Source organism: Odocoileus virginianus, chromosome 20, assembly GCF_023699985.2.
Source record: "Odocoileus virginianus isolate 20LAN1187 ecotype Illinois chromosome 20, Ovbor_1.2, whole genome shotgun sequence".
Classification (NCBI taxonomy): Eukaryota; Metazoa; Chordata; class Mammalia; order Artiodactyla; family Cervidae; genus Odocoileus; species Odocoileus virginianus.
In genome coordinates, this window is record NC_069693.1 from 2864446 (window position 1) to 2885597 (window position 21152).

At 51.2% G+C, this 21152-nt stretch overlaps 1 protein-coding gene across 1 annotated transcript; it reads right to left on the minus strand.

The window, feature by feature from the left end:
* Positions 1-6332: 6332 nt before the first annotated feature.
* NLRP8 (NLR family pyrin domain containing 8) lies at positions 6333-20939 on the minus strand. The gene is made up of 10 exons (XM_070451559.1): positions 20582-20939; positions 19855-19929; positions 17791-19378; positions 15477-15647; positions 14965-15132; positions 13153-13308; positions 12009-12179; positions 11037-11207; positions 7791-7961; positions 6333-6776 (listed from the first exon to the last, which is right to left on the minus strand). Exons 1-10 carry the CDS (start codon positions 20937-20939, stop codon positions 6689-6691), a joined length of 3117 nt encoding a protein of 1038 aa, XP_070307660.1. The 3' UTR covers positions 6333-6688.
* Positions 20940-21152: the final 213 nt, after the last annotated feature.

The following is a 21152-nucleotide window of genomic DNA, read 5'->3' on the forward strand; positions in this document are numbered from 1 at the left end:
CTCTCCGCACCTGCCTGCCCCGCCCTGCCCACCTTTCCGGTGGCGGCGCTCTGTCGCCGCGGGTGGGTACAGCCCTCACCTGGTTGGCCCAGGGCAACGGGGTGTGTGTGTGTGTGTTAATTTTACTCGACCTGGCACGCGCTGACCACTCTCTAAGGAGGCTGCTGTTGCTTGTTCAGGTGACTTTCTCCATGACACCCTCTTATCTGGATTCCAATGAATTCGTAGCATTTACATGCTCTGCTGCTCAGGCGTGTCTCACTCTTTGCACCAGGCTCCTCTGTCCATGGGATGCTCCAGGCAAGAATACTGGAATGGCCTGCCATGCCCTCCTCCATGGTGTCTTCCAAACCCAAGGATCAAACCCATGTCTCCTGCGTTTCCTGCAGTGGCAGGCGGGTTCTTTACCACTAGCACCACCTGTGAAGCCCCATAGTATGTACACCTGTTTGTTACCAAACGAATCTTCTCCAGTGTTCTAAAGGTTTTTTTTTCATTTATTTTTATTAGTTGGAGGCTAATTACTTTACAATATTGTAGTGGTTTTTGTCATACATTGACGTGAATCAGACATGGATTTACATGTATTCCCCATCCCGATCCCCCCTCCCACCTCCCTCTCCACCGGATCTTCTTCAGTGTTCTAAAGTTAATCATCGTTAATCACCGAGGAAATGCAAATCAAAATCACAGTGAGGGCTTACCTGACACCTGTCAGAATAGCCGTCATCAGAAAGAACACAAATGAGAAATGTTGGCTCGGATGTGGAGAAAAGGAAAGCCTCGTACACTGTTGATGGGAATGTAAATTGGTGCAGTCACTGTGGAAGGCATTATGGAGGTTTCTCAAAAAACTAAAAATAAAGCTCCTTTGATATTGAAACTCCAAAACCCATAATTTAGCTACTTAAACATAATTGTATAGTGGAACTATATGTAACTTTGTTCCTTATTTTCCAAGTCTCCTGTAAATGTGTTGTTATACTTTCATAATTTAAAAAATGAGTAAGAGAAAAAGAGAACAAGTACACAAAAATAAAACTACCATATGACGCAACAAGTCCACTCTTGGGTATATATCTGGATGAAAACAAAAGCTCCCATTGAAAAGATACCTGTGCCTCTATGACCGTAGCCAAGATATGGGAACAGCCTACGTGTCTACCAACAGATGGATGGATAAAGAAGATGTGACGCATTTATACAGTGGAATATGACTTAGGCATAAAAAGAGCAAAAATTTAAAAAATTAAAAAATAAAAAGAGCAAAAATTGGCCATTTGCAGCAACATGGTGAGAATTGGATGGTATTATGCTAAAGTGAGGTCTTCCCTGATAGCTCAGCTGGTAAGAGATCTGCCCGCAATGCAGGAGACCCCGGTTTAATTCCTGGGTTGGGAAGTTCTGCTGGAGAAGGGATAAGCTACCCACTCCAGTATTCTTAGGCTTCCCCGTGGCTCAGATGGTAAAGAATCTGCCTGCAATGTGGGAGATCTGGGTTTAATCTCTGGGCTGGGACGATCCCCTGGAGGAGGGCATGGCAACCCCCTTCTGTATTCTTGCCTGGAGCATCCCATGGACAGAGGAGCCTGGCTGGCTCCAGTTCACTGAGTCAGAGAGTCGGATATGACTGACCAACTAAGCATTGTACGTGCTAAAGTGAAATGAGCCAGACAGAGAAAGACAAATACTGTATTTTACCACTGGTATCTGGAATCTAAAAAGGCAGCAAACTGCTGAATATAACGAAAGAGAAGCAGACACACGTAGAGAATAAGGTACTGGTTGCCAGCAGCTGGTGCAGAGGGGTAATTTAGGGGCAGGGGAGACATCAGCTATTGGGTTACAGGGATGTTGTGCACAGCACAGGGAATTTACAGCCAATGTTTTGTAACAACTGTAAATGAAGTGGGACCTTTGAAAATTGTATAAAAAATAAAAATTAAAAGGACGCCAGTCTCGGCTAATAGTAAGACCAGTTATTTTGTGCCTTGAGTCTCCACGTGAATGGTTCTTTCCCAAAGCATTTCTTTCTGTTTTTCCCCAGCTTTTTTTAAGAGAATCATCAACCCTGCGTAGGTTTAAGGTGTATAATGTGTTGACTTCATGCACATATATTGCAAAATGTTTGTCACAGTAATGATTGGTCCTACCCCAGTAATTCACAAATTTCTCTGCAGGTTGGAATCACTTGGAGGAACTTTTAAAATCCCTGAGCCTCAGGCCACACCCATTTCATTTAAGACAGGATGTCTGGGGCAGGGCTGTTGTGTTGTTTAGTTGCCAGGTTGGGTCTGACTCTTTTGCAACCCCATGGACTGCAGGATGCCAGGCTCCTCTGTCCGTGAGATTCTCCAGGCAAGAATATTGAAGTGGGTTGCCATTCCCTTCTGCAGGGGATCTTCCCGACCCAGGAATCGAACCCGAGTCTCCTGCATTGGCGGGCGGGTTCTTTACCACGGAGACACCTGGGAAGCCCTCCACGGTATCTTTAAGGAGTCCGTGTAATACGGTGTGCCCCAAAGATGGCTCACCTCAAGGCGTTGTCCCTCCTTGCTTTATTTAGCAAAGTGGATGACTAGGGAGTGTGTCAGTGGTGGGGGGGGGGTGTTCTCTGGATTTAAGCTGTCCACCTCCCAGCTTTCTGACCCCAGGGAAAGCATTTTGGGGGCAGCCACTCCTCATTCACCGCGACTCCCCTCAGCAGTGTGTGACGTGTCAAACCCTGGGCTTTGGAGAACAAGTTAAAGCCAATTTTCACTTTAGAGTCTGACTTCAGATGGACCTTTATTTCTGTCTGACCCCTTGAGAGTGGAGCGGGGGTTGGGGGTGGCCGTTGAGGGTCCCAGCTGCTTTGACTTTTGCACCAGAGCCCCTTTGTAGGATAAGAAGCTGATGCAGGTCATACCTGGTCATCACTTTGCGTAGACCAAGATGACTGTTTCAGAATGTAACCAAGCCAGCTCTGATAGTTCTTAGACTTTAGCGGGCTTTGATGACCTTGACGATTTTTGAGTGCTTGTCAGAGTTTCCCTGGTGGCTCAGACGGTAGCTAATCTGCCTGCAATGCAGGAGATGCAAGTTCGATCTCTGGGTCGGGAAGATCCCCTGGAGGAGGGCTTGATAACCCACTCCAGTATTTTTGCCTGAGGAATCCCATGGACAGAGGAGCCTGGTCGGCTATAGTCCTTGGGGTCACAAGAGTTGGACATGATTGAAGCCATGAACACACAGGCGTTTTTGTAGGATACCCTTCTATTGATATTTGCCTTGATGTGTTTTTCATAATTAAAATACAGTTTTGAGATTTGGGGAGAGGTAAAGTGCCATTTTTAATTACATCACGTCAAGAATAAATATCAATACAGCACAATTTATCAGCGTCGATGTTAATGTTGATTGGTTGGCTGACGTGTTTGTCGGGCTTCTCCGCTGTAAATCTACCCACCCTTTCCCTATCTTTCCACCCTTCAGCTTTCCGGTGGGGGTCATGAGGCATGGCACACTCTCAAGGAGTCGTGGGAGTTCACCCCTTCTTTTGACGGCAGAGTATTTATATAAGTTATTTGGAATTCTGTGTGGAAGTCTTGGCTCTTCTCCCACATTTATTTATTCGTGTATATATGTTGTAGAATCATGTGCATTTATGTTTCATATTTACAAAAAAAAATGTAAGCGAGCAGGACCCCTCGGGGGTCTCGTGTGGGGAGGGGACAGGCCTTCCCGCACTGAGTCTGCTGCACTCCGCTCTGACCTACCCAGAGAGACCTAGTGGATGCACATTTCCTGAGCTGCTTTGCGGATGTGAACCCCCCTCCCGCCACCAAACAGAAGATGTTAACAATGGGATGACCCTGAGCTCATAGCCCCAGGCCGCTTGGAGCCTAAGTGTTGATAGAGTGAATCCCGTTCCCTGATCATCAGGCAGCCAGAGAACTGTGCGTGAACTGACCTCAGACCTGTGACCACCCCCACCCAACCTTGCTTCTATTTATCTTTAACTGGAGGATAGCTGCTTCCCATGGTGTTGCGCTGGTCTCTGCCACACATCCACATGAGTCAGCCACGGGTACACACGTGTCCCCCCTCTGAGCCCCCCTCCCCGCCCCACCCCACCCTCTGGGTCGTCCCAGAGCGCCGGCCGAGCCGCGCGTAGAGATGCAGCTGCCCGCTGGCTCCGTTGTGCTCATGTTAACGGGGGTTTCCACGCAGCTCTCAGCTCTTGCCTCCCTCTCCTTCCCCCGCTGTGCCCACAAGTCCGTTCATCTGCATCCATTGCTGCCCTGCAAATAGGCGCACCTGCACCATTTTTCTAGATTCCATGCATATGCGTTCCTGTTGCTAAGTCGTGTCTGACTCTTTGTGACCCCGTGGGCTGCAGCATGCCAGGCCTCCCTGTCCTGCGCTGTCTCCCGGAACTTGCTCAAACTCTGACCATTGATGCCATCCAACTGTCTCATCCTCTGCCACCCCCTTCTCCTCCTGTCCTAAATCTTTCCCAGAATGAGGCTATATGCGTTAGTACATGATGTTTTTCTGACTTAAAGTATCCTCTTCCACTTAGCTTTTAAAAATGGTTTGCTGAAACCCTTTGGGGATCTCGGGGTTTGGGGAGGCATGAGCCACTCGTCCCTTCGACCCGCCCTGCAGTAAACCTTTCTCCGCTCCAAACTCTGACGTTTCCGTTTGTTTTGCGTCACTGTGCGTTGGGCACATGAACTCATGCTAACACAGAGAAAATGACTGTGCCACTACTTTCGAGGTCTTTGAGCTCGAAATGCTGTCCCAGCCTCTATCCAGTTGTGTGTTAGATAGCTGTGTTTGCTGTGCTATGCTCACTAGTGTCCAACTCCAGGGACCATAGCCCACCAGGCTCCTCTGTCCATGGGATTCTCCAGGCAAGAAGACCGGAGCAGGTTGCCATGCCCTCCTCCAGGGGATCTTTCCGACCCAGGGATCAAATCCTCGTCTCCGGCACCGGCAGTTTGATTCCTTACCACTTAGCCCCCAGGGAAGTCCTGGGTTAGATGGCTAGAACCCCCCAAAAAGCCCACAGTCTGGGGAACTCCCAGCTGGTCCAGGGGCAGGACTCCACGCTTTCACTGCAGAGAGCCTGAGACTCGGTCTCTGGTCGGGAGCTGAGACCCTGCAAGCAGGGTGGCTGGAAAACACCAGAGCCAAGCCTGTCCTGGGCGGTGCAGTCCCTCCCCGAGGTTGCACAGGAACTCACCTGCACATACTACAACTTCTCAAGGCCCTAGGATGATGCCTGTGGAGGCGGAATTCATGAGACCGCCCTCTAGACCCCCAATCCGGGCCCAGGCCCGTCCTCATGTGAGCCACAGTCTCGAGGTCCTAGGATGATACCTGTGGAGGCGGAATTCAGGAGACCGCCCTCTAGACCCCCAATCCGGGCCCAGGCCCATCCTCGTGTGAGTCACAGTCTCGAGGTCCTAGGATGATACCTGTGGAGGCAGGATTCAGGAGACCGCCCTCTAGACCCCCAATCCGGGCCCAGGCCCGTCCTCGTATAAGTCACAGGGAAATTCCCTTTGCTTTACTCTATTAATGGACTAAACTCTTTAAAAAAGTTGAGTCACACTTCTTTGGTTGCGGTTGTTGTTTCCAGCTCACTGGCTTAGTTGCTGCACAGCCCGTGGAATCTGAACGGCCCAGGGATTGAACCCCTGTCTCTTCAGTGGCAGTCAGATTCTTTACCACTGGGCTACCTGGGAGGCCCGTGTTTCACCTTTTAAAAAGAGTCCCTTAAACATGACATAATTTCCCTTTTCCATCGCTTGCTATATTATCTTCCTTGGATTCCCCCCCCCCAAACTTTAAGCTTTTTATTTTGTGTGGGGTATAGCTGATTAACAATGTTATGATATTTTTAGGTGAACAGCAGAAGGACTCAGCCATACATATACACATATCCACTCTCCCCCAAACTCCCCTCCCATCCAGGCTGCCACATAACCCTGAGCAGAGTTCCGGGTGCTACCAGTGGGTCCTCTTGGTTCTGCATCTTGAATACAGCCATGTGTGCATGTCCACCCCACACTCCGTAACTCCCATCCTTCCCCCAGGGCAACCATAAGTCCGTTCTCTAAGTCTGTGAGTCTCTGTTTTGTAAGCAAGTCCATTGGTATCCTCTCTTTTCATTCCACACACAAGGCATGTCATATGATATTTCCCCTTCTCTGTCTGACTTACTTCACTCAGTATGATGCTCTCTAGATCTAAACCCTCTTTCGAGGCAAGATGTCTTCCTTCATAACAGTTGACTTGCAAGTCTAATTGTAAATAAACACTTGAAACGTTTTCTGATTGCATTCATGCACAATTTTACTTCACTTCTTGCAACACCCCAGTAGGTGAGTCAGTGACAATTTGAATAGGACATATTCCAAGACATCCAGAAGCCAGGAGGAGAAGTCAGCTGGAACGCTCCTTACCACGGTGACCCAAATTCCATGACTAGCCTCTGTTGGACACACGACCTTCAGTATCTCCCAGGGGGCTATTTGCAGGTCATGCTCCACAGCATCTCCCAGAACTAACTGTGCCATCCCAGATTCAGAATGGCCCACAGACAAGTCAACCGATTCCCAATTTTCATCAGGAAAAAAAACCACAACTATATCTGGGGCAGGGGGGGTCACGAGATCAAACCATCCCTGCAGCCTGATCACAGAACTATCTCCAGGACGTCCTTGTTCACCACCGGGCCCTCCAGTCTTCTCATCATGTCCATTCCATTGCTCTGTTTCTTCTTCCTGTGAAAGATAAGAATCAGTGTATGCTTTTTTTTTTTTTTTTCTTGCAGTCCTGGAAAAATACATAAACCCTCTAGAATAGAACTTTACCACCCAGGAGATGGATACATGGAATACTGCCTGTCAAATCAGTAAACAAAGGATGTCACAGTCATCAGCGGTTGCAGGTACAGCCAAAGGTGAGCTGGTGAGCCGTGAGGGAACTCAGGAAGGAACAGCTGCCTCCAGCAGCCATCAGCCTCCAGCCACTCCCCGCGGTGAGCCCCGAGGGAACTCGGGACCTGAAAACACTGGGTCCTGGCCCCAGAGAGCTGAGGTGTACATCAGAGGAATGATTTCAGTGAGCCCAGAGTCTTCCAACTTCCCATTCACGTGCTCAGTCACGTCTGACTCTTGTGACCCCGTGGACTGTAGCCCACCAGGCTCCCTGTCCATGGGGTTCTCCAGGCAAGAGTACTGGAGTGGGTTGCCGTTCCCTTCTCCAGGGGATTGTCCTGACCCAGCGATCAAACCCAGGTCTCCTGCAATGCAGGTGGATTCTTTACCACTGAGCCACCCAGGCAGAGGTGGACATTCACACACAACTATGTTTAAAATAGATAACCAGGCTTCCCAGGTGGTGTCTAGCAGCTAGGACTCCCTGCTCCCCGTGCAGGGGGCCCAGGTTCAGTTCCCGCTCAGGGAACTAGATCCCGCATGCCACAAGCAAGATCCTGAGCAGCCAAATAAGTAAATATTAAAAAAAAATAAAGTAGATAACCAACAGGACCTATTGTAAAAATAAATAAATAAAAACTTCAAATGCAAAGAAGACAAAAGAGCAGACGGGAGTGTCCAGGTCCACTTTCTCATCAGACCAGCAGGAGGTGGGGTGTGGCAGCCCCCTGAAGGAACTGCAGAGCCCCAGGAAAGGGGCGCAGGACGGGGCCGCCTCCGCCAGCGGCCTCTCCCCGGTCGCCCTCCCGATGCCCTCCCAGGGCTGTGGCCGCCGCACCGGAAGCGGCGGGCACTCACAGGACGACCCTGGGGCCGAGCACCCTCTTCAGGGTGGCGTCCTGCAGGAGCTTGGCGCCCTGGAGCCCGACGCTGTTTCCGCTGAGGTCCAGGTGCCGCAGGGTCTGGTTGTGGAGGAGCACGGAGGTCAGGGCCGGGCAGCAGACGGAGGTGAACTGGCACTCCCCCAGCCTGTGGGAGGGAAACAGGCCATGGCTGAGCGCATGTCTGGCATCTGAGCGCCCGGCCAGCCGAGCTGGTCACAGCCCGGAAGGCACCCTGCGGCCGGAATACCTCACTTCCTTCTGAATCACCTGATGCTTTCGAAAAGAGGTGATGGAGAAGACTGGAGAGTCCCTTTGGTCAGAGGGAGATCCAACCAGTCCTTCCTAAAGGAAATCAGTCCTAAATACTCATCGGAAGGACTGATGCTGAAGCTCCAATGCTTTGGCCACCTGATATGGAGAGCCAACTCATTGGAAAAGACCCTGATGCTGGGAAAGATTGAAGGCGGGAGGAGAAGGGGACAACAGAGGATGAGATGGTTGGATGGCATCACCGACTCAATGGACACGAGTTTGAGTAAACTCCAGGAGTTGGTGATGGACAGGGAGGCCTGGCGTGCTGCAGTCCATGGGGTCGCAAAGAGTCGGACACGACTGAGCGACTCAACAACAATAACAAAAGTTTTATTTTCCTTAAAAATTTTTTTTTATATTGGAGCATAGTTGGTTGACAATGTTGTGTTAGTTGTAGGTGTTCAGCAAAGAGATTCCCTTGTACATATATATGTATCTTTAAGATTTTTTTCCCATTTAGGTTATTATAGAGTATTGAGCAGAGTTCTACTCTGCTACACAGAGTAGACCTGTGTAGGTCCTACACAGGACCTACACAGTAGGTCCTTGCTAGTTACCTGTTTTATATATAGCAGCAGTCTTAAAAAATCAAACTACTGCATAGCACAGGGAACTCGGGTCCATGCTATGTGTTAGCCTGGTTAGGACGGGAGTTTAGGAGAGAATAGATACGTGTCTATATATGTTATGGCCAAGTCCCTTCCCTCTTCACCTGAAACTATCACAACATTGTTGATCAGCCATGCTGCCACTGCTGCTAAGTCGCTTCAGTCGTGTCTGACTCTGTGCGACCCCATAGACGGCAGCCCACCAGGCTCTGCCTTCACTGGGATTTTTTTCCAGGCAAGAACACTGGAGTGGGTTGCCATTTCCCTCCCCAGCTATACCTTAATACAAAATAAAAAAGTTAAAAATAAGGTAGATTACTTATTAAACATGTAGTTGATTTACCATGTTGTGTTAATTTCCGAGGTACTGCAAAATGATTCAAATATACGTATATATATATATATTCTTTTCACTTATGGTCACCTGGAAATGTATTTCATACTTGCAAATATACTTCACTCAACCTAGGGGATAAATCAAAATTTAAATCCCAAGACTAAACTTCTGGAGGAAAAGAATTGTGACCTCCAATGAATTTCCTTTGAGTAGTTAATTATCAACAAAAATGAAATCCATTATAAGGATTAATCCTAGGAATTAAAGACACAAAGTGTCTTTAATGATCTAGACTTAAGTGATGTCACTTATATATGGAATATAAGAAATTGTACAAGTAAATATGCAAAACAGAAGAAATTTCACAGATATAGAAAACAAACTAGTGTTAACAATGAGGAGATGGAAAAAAGGGCAAATTAAACTAATTGAACTGAGATACAAACTATTAAGTGTAAAATAAATAAATAACAAGGATGTATCGTACAACACAGGGAATTACAGTCATTATTTTGTAATAGTGTTTAATGGGGTAGAATCTGTAAAAATACTGAATCACTATGGTGTATGCCTCAAACTAGTGTAATATGATAAGCAACTGTACTTCAATAAAAAAATAAAAGCTCACATATCTGAGTGAAAAAAAGACCTAGACTTAGAACCCAGATCATACCAATAGTGAATAGAAAATGCGGGTAGGAAAGAGGCAGAAAAAAAAAGGTGTATATGCATAACTGAATCACTTTGCTCTACACCTGAAACTAAGAGAACATTGTTCATCAATCCCAATACAAAACTAAAAATAAATAAAAAATAAGTTAAAAAGTTTCAACCTTTGTTATTGGAGAAGAGATGTTTCCAAATCTTTCCTAAATATCTGGAGTAACAATAACACTATAACAATTAGAAATGGGATAATTGACTTAAATCCTTCTATGTCACTGGCTGGTATGATGTTGGCAGAGAGACCTTATAATAGAAGGAAAATTTATATGCAGAAAACAGAGTCCTTAAGCATAAATGCTGATTTCAGAAGACTCCATCTAAGGTATCAGTCTAAAACAAACACACTTTTCTTGATGTTTCCTGAATGGAAGAATTTTTCCTGGAACGGTGGTCCTTAAACTCTAGTAATCATGGAAACATGGGAGGTGTTTGTGAGACACGGACTGTGCAGGGCCCACAGGATCCAGCAGCCCTATGTCTGGATATGGACCTAGGAGATCGAAATCAGAATATCAGATAGAGTTATCTGCACCGCATGTCACAGTAGCGCCGTTTACACAGCCAAGATACGGCAGCAGCCTAGATGTCATCGACAGATGGATGCATAAACGGGTGGCACTCACACCATGGAATACCATGCAGCCACGAAGAGCAAGGCATGGCACATACAACGCATCACCCCGCAGCCACGAGTAGAAGGAAACCCTGCCGTTTGTGACAACTTGGGTGGCCCTTGAGGGCATGATGCTCAGTGAGATAAACCAGACACAGACAGACAAAGGATGCAAGAATTTGCCTTTCTAACAACTTCCCAGACAAAAACATTCACAGTCTGAGCCACTTCCCAGGTGGTTCCTAGGTTAAGAGACCACCTGCCCATGCAGGAGTTGTAGATTCAATCCTTGTGTCAGGAAGATCCCCTGGAGAAGAGAATGGCCACCCACTCTGGTATTCTTGCCTGGAGAATTCCATGCACAGAGGAGCCTGGCGGGCTACAATCCATGGGGGTTGCAGAGTCAGACAGCAACTGAACACACACAACCCACAGGGTCAGAGTCGGACATGACCGAGCAACTGAACAACAATATTTGAGGACCTCACTCTGAGAACCGCTGCTCTGAAGCTTCCAAATCCTCTACCCAGAAGGATGGCAAACCCCAGAAATGCAAAACATGACCCCACTTTCTACCCCAAGAGAATTTTACAGGTCCCAAAGAAAGCAAGGGGGACAGCTTACTCGAGAACCTGGAGGCAAGAGTCAGGTTTCAACAGGTGCTGACACAGCAGGATCACGCCGGTGTCCCTCAGGCTGTTACAGCCGAGGTCCAGACTTCTCAGGTTTTTATTTTTATCAAGAACAGACGCTATATCTTGACAGCACTCGGAGGTCAGGGCGCAATTCCTCAGCCTGCAAAGAAACACCAATCAAAACGCCTTTAAGCTTCTTTTCTGCCTTTTGTATTTTTTTTGTAGAACAGCTTTACCTAAATATAATAACTGATGCTTTCGAACTATGGTGCTAGAGAAGACTCTTGAGGGTCCCTTGGACAGCAAGATCAAACCAGTGAATCCTAAAGGAAGTCACCCTGAATATTCATTGGTGATGCTGAACCTGAATCTCCAATAATACTTCGACCACCTGATGCGAAGAGAAGACTCACTGTAAAAGACCCTGATGCTGGGAAAGACTGAGGGCGGGAGAAGGGGGTGACAGAGGATGAGGTGGTTGGATGGCATCACCGACTCAATGGACATGGGTTTGAGCAAACTCCGGGAGACGGTGAAGGACAGGGAAGCCTGGAGTGCTGCAGTTGATGGGGTTGCAAAGAGTCGGACACGACTGAAGTGACTTAGCATACATGCACAGCATTGCTGAAAGGAATTTACCACGATCTGGTGTTGGAACGGCTCAAGCTAATAGTTCCTGCGGCAGTGAAAAGATGTCAGCATCTCTGACCCTCTGATTCCCCGCCGGGTCGCCCGGCACACATCTGAGAACTCTGCTCCTAGCTAGTTTGCCCCTGAAACTGAAGGCCCTGCCACCCTCCTCTCTGTTACGCTTTCTTCCAGGGTCCACACAATGTCGTGCGTGCAGTAGGCGCTTGACCAATCCGTGGCATAAAGGAACATATAACATACACATGGCAGTCTCTCCCCACTGCCCTGTTCTTCCCCAGGGCGTTCCAGAGAGCGGCGTCTAGGGACTTACACCAGCCTCTGCAGGGTAGACGGAAAGTTTTGTAAGACTTTCCAGAGCTCCTTTGCCCCGTCATCCTGCAGGGCGTTTTCTGCCAGGCTCAGGTGGGTCAGACTCCGGTTACTCACGAGAGAAAAGGCAAGACTCCGGTAGGAAAGCGACGTGAGGTCACAATTCTCCAGCCTGCGGGCGAGACATTCACAGTCGGGATGGAGTTTATTTATTTATTTATTTTTGGGTCACCCTGCTTATTTATTTATTTATTTTTTCATTTATTTCTATGGGATGGAGTTTAATTCGTGCCCTTGACCAGATTTTTCCTGGTCTGAGCCTTGACGATTTCCACCAGGGCCTTCGTCCTAAAGGCAGACGTCTCATCCCACTTCTGTGACCGGCTCTTAGGGTTTCCCGGGTTTAAAGGAGAGGACTGGGAGTCGTGATGTGAGAAGGAATTGGGGATCAAGAAAACCGTTATAGAGAGGAACGAAGAGGGAGGAGAAAGCAACCAGCAGGGACTCTTAAGAGTGAAGACATTTCTGGAGGTGACATGGGAAGAGACAACATCTCAGAAAGTTACAGAAAATTGGGAAGATGCCCTGAATATATAAAGCAGGCCTTCATGGACAGCTCAGGCCTCAGCGGCAGATCGGACAGACACTCTGATCCTTGCCCGTTCACACACATTACCGTTCGGCGCCAAGGAGGAGCGCGGCAGAAACGGCGACACACAGCAGTCGGCTGCGATGTCGGTCTCCTGGGAAGCGCCCACACGGCCGCCAAGGCCGCTGCGGGGCCCCTGAGGGCTCTGTGTCTCGGCAAAGGCGGGTGGGGGGGCCTGGGCCCCACCTCCAGAGGGGGCGGGGCGGGGGCCCGGTCACCGTGAGGAGGGAATCGGTGCTGGCAAGGTTCCAGTGCGAAGGCGGGACAACGACGCGTCAGGATCCCTGCGCTTCCTCCTCCCGGGACAGCAGGTGTAGACACGTGCTGGCTTAGAGCTCTGTCTGTCTGTCTGTCTGTCCGTCCGTCTGTCTCTCTGTCTCAACCCTGCACTGCCCCTCCCACACCATTAACAATCAGAGGACTTCACTTTGCTCCGAGATACACTCTCCCGTTTTCTGTTTTTCTGAGGCACAGCGCAGCACCCCGTAAGACTCACGACAGCCTCTCCAGTTGGGGCGCCAACACGGGGACACACGGCTCGTCCCTCTCCAGGCAGCCGCGTCTCAGCATCAGGGTCTTCAGGTGGGTGTTCTTCCTGAGACTCCAGGCGAGGTCAGCCCCTTTGGTGGGGTCAAACGGGCAACCGTCCAGCCTGCGGGAGTCACAGAGACAGCAGCCCTGAGCTCCCGGGGTGGGGGTACCCCCGGCCACCCCGACCGACCTCGTGTCTGCCTCGGCCCTCCCCCGAGAGCTTCGGGAGGGGGTTCCCATCCTCCCCGAGTGAACCCGCATCCATTCAGCATCTGAACTGCATGTCACCAATGGAAAACGGGCTTCCCTGTGGCTCAGCTGGTGAAGAATCCGCCTGCCATGCGGAAGACCTGGTCAGTCCCAGGGTCGGGAAGATCCTCTGTAGAAGGGAACGGCTACCCACTCCAGGATTCTGGCCTGGAGAGTCCCATGGGACTGTATATAGTCCACGGGGTCACAAAGGATCAGACCCGACTGAGCGACTTTGACTAGCATGACAGAAAATAACACACACTCGGGGCCGTGATGAACTGGCGTGGGGTAACTCTGGGGCTCTAGCCCCAAGACAGGGACTCCGCCTGCACTTGAGCACACCTTTCCAGGTTTATCCGCCAAACCGCCTTCAGGATGAAGAACCAGGACAGAGGGAGGGCTGCAGGAGCTGGGGCGAGGTGGAGTAAGTGATGGTTAGAGGACGCAACCCCCGGTTATAAGGTGAGTAAACTCTGGAGATCTCTGGTCCAGTCTGCTGACGGTGGCCGTGTGCACGCACGTGGCTATAACAGAGCTGATCTCAAGTGTTCAAACGGCGGGGTTGTGAGCCGGCCAAGGGGTTAATTAGCCTGACTGTGGCAAGCGGCGCACAGTGCGTGCATGTATGAGACCGTCATACTTTTTTAAAAAAGCCGAGTGAACGGTCACAAACAGGAAAGAAATACTGTCATTCGCAGCAACAGAGATGGCCCCAGAGATGATCATGCTGCGCGAAGTGAGTCACAGACAGACGTTGTGGTGTCACGTATACGTGGAATCTGAAGCATAACATGAAGGGATTTATTTACAGAAGAGAAACAGACTCACAAACATCGGAGACAAACGCATAGCTTACCAAAGGGGGAAGGGGTGGGGAGAGGGAGAAATCAGGAGTCCAGGGTGAACAGACACATGTGCAGAATCGACTATGTCCAGAACAGATCATGCTGTTGCACAGCAGAGATGGACACGAGGTGGTAAGGCAACTACAGTCCAGTTAATAACGCAGATGAAGCAACAAGGGGTTCCTCTGTCGCACAAGGAACTATAGGGCTTCCCAGGTTAGGGACCCGCCTGCCAAGCAGGAGACACCAGTTCCATCCCTGGGTCGGGAAGATCCCCTGGAGGAGGGCCCTGCAACCCGCTCCAGTATCCTTGCGTGGAGAATCCACATGGACAGAGGAGCCTGGTGGGCTATGGGCCACGGGGTCACAGAGAGTTGGACATGACTGAGCGACTTAGCACAGCTCAGCATGGCACAGGGAACTGCCTTCAGCATCTCACAGTGACCTGTCGTGGAAAAGACTGAAAAAATCTGTCTGCGGAGCCGAATCACTCTGCTGTAGACCTGAGGCTAGCACGAGCCTGTAAATCGATGACACTCTGATAGAAGAAGAAAGCTGGGTGAAACGCGCGGCAGCTGAACCACAGCGAGATGCCAGGCAGACGGGGCCCATGACCAGCGTCCTGACGGAGCCCGTGACCGGCATCCCCTCCCCGCCCCGCCTCGCGCCTCAGGCCTCACCTGAGAGTCTGCAGAAAGCACCGCGGGTGTTTCAGGGTGGTGCAGAGGGCATCTATCACTTGGCGTCTCATCTGCGTGTTTTCTATTTCCAAGTGTCTCAGGTACTGGTTTTCCACCAGAACTCTGATGATGCCTTCACTCACCACGAGGGAGCCCACATGCCTAAAGCTGAAGAGGTAAGCAGTGTTCGCTTATCACAGCATCCTACCAGCCCGTCAACCCTGAACACTCACTGGAAGGACGGATGCGGAAGCTGAAGCGCCAATACTTTGGCCACCTGATGTGAAGAGCTAACTCACTGGAAGAGACCCTGATGCTGGGAAAGATTGAGGGCAGGAGGAGAAGGGGACAACAGAGGATGGTTGGATGGCATCCCGACTCAATGGATGTGAGTTTGGGTAAACTCTGGGAGATGGTGATGGACAGGGAGGCCTGGCGTGCTGCAGTCCGTGGGGTCACAGAGAGTCGGACATGACGGAGCGGGACAGCGACGTCAGGATGGCCGCACTCACATCAGCTTTCGGAGGTTACAGTGGGCGTGCCTCAGTGCTGCGGCGAGAATCTCCACGGTCTCTGCGTCCATCACACTGTCTTTCACAGTCAGGACTTCCAAACTCTCGTGTGTCCTAAACACAGAGCAGAACTCTTGCCACCAGAGGGAATGCCTGTCACTGCCTTCTGGTCTGTGTGGGAGGAAAAAAAAAAACACAGAAAAAATGGCTCATCGTTGGTGATTAAGCTCGAGAAAACCTACCAGCAAACCCATGACTTGCTTATGATCGTGGCTGCCTTTGGGGCTTTCCTGAGATGCCCTCATCTAGAAAGTGGCCCAGGGGACTTCCCTGGTGGTCCAATGATTAAGAATCTGCCTCGCAATGCAGGGGGCATGGGTTCGATCCCTGGTGGGAACTAAGATCCCGCATGCCTGAAGAGCAGCGAACCCCCGAGATATAGCTGCTGAGCCCAGGAGCCACAACTGGAGTCTGTGCTGCGAGGGGAGATCCCACATGATGCAAGGAAGGAGCCGCCGCCGCCACCCGGACCCACGCAGCCAAACGCATAACACACTAAAAAAGAAGTACCAAGTCGCCCAGTGGAACCGTTCTGAGATTTCTCATTCCATTCCAGGAAGATTCGTGGCCCCAATGTGACTGAGGGAGAGAGAGCTGTTTTGCAGTCAGTCAGGATTTATATGCGGGCAGGAAGTAGGTCGCAAGATAGAAACCGTATTCTTGCCCTGTGCTTATGAAATTGTTATCAAGGAAAAATGCCTTGAAGCAAGTCAGACAGAGAAGGAGAAGGATCCTATGACACCCTTCGTTTGTGGGATCTAGAGAGAAATGATGCAAATGAACTTATGAAACAGAAAGAGACGCACAGACTTGGAGAACGAACTTATGGTTCAGTTCAGTTCCGTCGCTCAGTCATGTCCGACTCTCTGGGAGCTTATGGTTAGCAGGGCGGAAGGATGGGGGCAAGGGACGGTTAGGGAGTGTGGGATGGACATGCACACACGGCTGTATTTGAAATGGAGAACAACCAGGACCTTCTGTAGCACAGGGAACCTGCTCAGGGCTCCGTGGCAGCCTGGGTGGGAGGGGGTTTGGGGGAGAGTGGGTACATGTGTCTGTAAGGTCGAGTCCCTTCACTATTCAACCGAAACCATCACGGCATCGTCAGTAGGCTATGCAGCAACATGAAATAAACAGTTTTAAAAAGGAAGAATAAAAACTCTACAAAGGAACAGAATAAGGGGAAGTATGATGATGATGATGATGATGATGATGATGATGATTACTAGGGCACAGTGGGCACAGAATCGAAACTCTCTCCCAAGAGCAGCGTGTTCGGTGGTTTGGCTCTGGTTTTCACCTTCACTCTTCCCCGTCACAGACCCCACTGGACAGCACGTGCCTAGAGACTGAAAACATTACCGTGTACAGAGTGAGGGGTGATAGATGGAAGGAAGCCCCAGGTGCGTGGAGGGAGGGCACGCAGCATGGCAGGAAGGGTCTTCTTTCTTCCCCCAGGATTTTCTCAGTTTCAGTGGAAATCAGCACCCCAGGAATACTGTCTGTCCTGTTATTTTTCCCCTAGCTTAGGAATTACCTTCTCTTCCCTTTTATGCTTTTCCACCAGCAGTTTGGGGCTTCCCTGGTGGGTCAGCTGTAAAGAACCTGCCTGCCAATGCAGGAGATGTAAGAGACACGGGTTCCATCTCTGGGTCAGGAAGACCCCCTGGAGAGGAAAACAGCAACCCACTCCAGTATTCTTGCTGGAGATTCCCATGGACAGAGGAGCCTGGCGGGCTACAGTCCGTGGGGTTGCAAAGAGTCAGACAGACTTAGGGACTAAACAACCACAATGGGAAGTTTAGAGCGTCACACTCTCTTAGACACGCTGTTCAGTGAAACTGTACCAAGCGTTCACGACAACCCTCAGCTGAGACATAAGCACACGTTTCCTGCTCGTATTTTCAACAAAGCCATTGTTTCAAGCAGAATTACTCGGAATATGACGCCACATGCTCTGCAGAACATTTAACCCAGGCACTTCCTTTAGTTGCATGAGAGAGGAGAAAACTATACGAAGTTTCTCTAGTTCACTGATGGTCTCTGGGGTTGAGGTAATGAAGTCACCAATGAGCTCACCACTACCAATTCTTTTTTTGTTGTTGTTAAACCGGAACAGACTGTTTATAAGACAGACTCCCATGCGCAAGGGATCTACTCAGGACAGGTGGTCACCCTTGAGGCCCAGGAGATGCTAGACAAGGTTCCCCGGCAGGACCTCGAATCCCACCGAAGGAGAGACCCGAGCACTTACTGGGGAGAAGGAAGAGGGCCTGGCGAGAGGCTGGTCATTTTGGCGACGGTCAGTTCTAGCTCCTGCAGACGTCGGCAGAACTTGAGGCAGAAAGCGGAGACCTGCAGGTCCCTGATCTTGCTGAGGACCAGCAGAGCCTTACGACAGTCATGGAGGATCTGACCCACGAAGACCTCCTCCCGGATCTCGTACAGATAGTAGAAGAGCTGGGGGAGCCTGTGGTGTGGGGCCGGGGGCTCACTGTCGGGCGGCAGGGCGGCGATCTTCAGCAGCTTCCTCTTGTTCCCCAGGGACACCTTGCACCCCAGCAGCTGCTCCACCGCGAGGGTGCACGTGTCGTTCAACAGGCCAAACAGGAAGAGCGCCATTCCGGCCAGGGGGTTTCTCCACCTCCCGGGATGCGCGAGCAGCTGTAGGACGCGGAAGTTGTCCAACGCTTTGAAATTCCTGAGCCGCTGCGGGAAGCAGAGGATGAACAGCAGGGCAGCAAAGAACTCCTGGAAGCTCGGGTGGGTGAAGGCGACGAGGGCCCTGTCGGCCGCCACCCTCCGGAGGACCTGCGCCCTGAGAAACAGCTGGACGTCCCTCTCATCCAGTCTGGCCAGGCTGCAATCCGTCTCGCCGAACACCCACTGGTCCTTCCACATGCCCTCCGCGGCCAGGGAGCACAGGCGTTTCACCTGCTCCTGGTGGGTCTCGCTGACAGCGTGCCGCGCCTGGGTTGGCAACAGGCTGGAGAGGCAGTGGACGAACACGGCCGCGGCGTTGGGGAATGCCTGCGGCAGGCTGCTGTCCCGATCCATCTGCTGCTTCAGGCAGGAGCAGACCAGCCAGCAGGTGACGGGGGCCCGGCACATGGAGAAGAGGACGGCGCTGCCCATGGCGAAGCGCAGGGCCGCGTCGGCATCGCGCCCGTTTTTGAAGTACGACCTGAAATACCTGGATCGCTCCGGCGCGCTGAAGCCAGTCAGGGTGATCAGAGAGGGGTCTTTCAGAAAGGGACTCACGGTCTTCCACATGTTGAACCTCAGGAAGACGATGATCGTGGCATCAGGGAGCATCGTTTTGCTCAACAGAGAGGTCAGGAGGACGGACCCAGGCATTTTCTGGCTCCAGTCTTGGCTCAGGTCCTCCGGTCTGTCTACGAGGGTCAAGGTTAGTTCCTCAAAGCCATCCAGCAGGAGGAGGAGGTGTTCCGGGTGGGAGAGGATCCTAGACGCGAGAGCCAGAGACCCGGACAACTTGCAGGCGATCAGCTCGGAGAAGCTCCGCTCCTCTGGCCCGTCCATCTCCTGGCAGCGGAGGTAGAAGGCGAACCAGACCTTGTGGGCGTAGAACTTGTCCTCTGCCCACTCCAGCATCACTTTTTTGGCCACGGTGGTCTTCCCGAGGCCAGCGTCTCCCAGAAGGACCACGGTCTTGGGCTGTCTTCCTTGGGGTTTTCTGGGCAGGAGAAGACACTGCAGGAGTATGTCTTCTCTGCAGGGCTCTTGGTAAAAGAAGTCCACGTTGTTCCCAGGCCAAGATGTCCTGTCCCACAGGGCTGAGTGCTCACTCATCACACGTGCCTTGTACTCCCGAATTTTATCTGCAGGAACACGACAGGGGAGACGCAGGGTCCAGCATCAGCTGTCCGTGAGGACTAAGCGATCCAGCGGAAAACAAGCCTCCGTGTCTACCCCGACACAGGCGCACCCATCAGGCACTTTTCCCGCAAGCCCTGGTGGTCCAGGAGCTGAGGCTCCATGCTCCCAGTGCAGAGGGCCCGGGTTCTATCCCTGCCGGGAACGAGACCCCACACGCCACCATTAAAACCTGGCACAGCCAAAAACAAATTAAAAAAAAATAAATTTTAAGAAAAAAAAGACTGAATCCAACCGAATGAGAGAGAGAGAAGGACAGTGGCTGGACTTCCTCCTGAGATGAGTCCACAACCACTCCTTTCTCTGAAGTTCTGGTTCACAGAAGGGATGCTGGGCACACCCGTTTGCAGCCCGCCATGCCTCAGGAAGCCAGCATCTCATCCCGACCCACCACCTCTCATCTGCCAGGGACCACACGTACCGGACTCATCTTCCTCCAAAGTCAGCTCCCTCTTTCTCTGGTTCAAGTCCTCCGGTTCCAAGTTAGGTAAAATTTCTGGAAAAGATGAAAAAAAAAAAAAGGGAGGCTGTCTCATAGGCATGACAAGATGGACTGAAAGACAGAGCCGCCCAGAGGCAACGGGGCCTTTAAAGAGAGTGGCGGCCAGGCCATTCACGAGTCTCATCCTCTCACCTGCTTAGTGCAGGGAGAGGAAGATACCTTCGCTTCCATCAGCATGTTGGGAGGTGAGGACAGTGCGGAGGTAGACGGTACCGGGGAGGGTGTTTGTGTGTGTGTATTTAGTTGCTCAGTCGTAAAGTAAAGCCAATGTCAAAAGGGTGGGGAGGGGAGGGAAGTTCTAGAATAAAAGTGTTTTAAAAGCTGTAATGCACGCATGCTAAGGTGCTTCAGTCCTGTCTGACTCTGCAACCCCATGTACCGTAGCCCACCAGGCTCCTCTGTGCATGGTATTCTCCAGGCAAGAATACTGGAGTGGGTTGCCATTTCCTCCTCCCGGGGATCTCCCTGACCCAGGGATCGAACCCAGGTCTCCTGCATTGCAGGTGAGTTCTTTACCACTGAGTTGCCAGGGAAGCCCAAAGATACACTCCACTGCTTGCCCTTGTTCAGCTGGCCCACAGGAGCGACTGGGAAAGCACCGAGTTCTCCAGCCCGCCCCCTGCTCTGTTCTAGATTCCCCTCTCACCGTTCAGCTCCCTCTGTATCTGAACACAAAGCTCCGTCTGGTTCATCTTGGCGAAGATGTCATGAGCCACCTCCCAGGCGCGCCGTCCTGGGAAGTACTCGGTCAGCAGATGGACCACCTCCCCGCAGCGGACTGACTTCAGCTGGTCCCAGGTGAGTGGGGTGCAGTTGGGTCTGGGGTTCTCCTCCAGTAAAAGCTGCTTGAACCTCTGTAGATGCTCCGCGCTGACAGAGAGCATGAAAGGCATGACTCCGTTTCTGAAGGGGATGGAGGAGGAGGACTCCGGCGAGGGAGGGGAGACTTCGGAGGGAGGGGAGGATGAGCAGGAGGGGTCAGAGTTCAACCTCACGTCGCCCATGGTCACTCAGGGCTGGGAACCGCAGCGCCGGCGGGCGGAGGGGACCAGCTGGAAGAGAAGACAGAGGCAGCCTGCGGAGACAGAGGTTACAGAACGTGAGAGCACCACCCTGGGGAGATTTACTTAATCTAGACTTGATGGAACCTGGCGGCTTCCCTGGTGGTCCAGACCTAAAGAACCCGCCTGCAATGCAGGAGACCCAGGTTCCATCCT

Bases quoted from the DNA above. Each gene is read 5' to 3' on its own strand.
- NLRP8 (XM_070451559.1), bottom strand. From the start codon at position 20,939: ATGGGCGACGTGAGGTTGAACTCTGACCCCTCCTGCTCATCCTCCCCT. The intron at 15,648-17,790 runs GTAAGTGCTCGG...CCTCCCACACAG, and splicing joins GGCCCTCTTCCTTCTCCCCA to ACCAGAAGGCAGTGACAGGC. The intron at 11,208-12,008 runs GTAAGTCCCTAG...GTTTCTTTGCAG, and splicing joins TCTACCCTGCAGAGGCTGGT to GCTGAGGAATTGCGCCCTGA.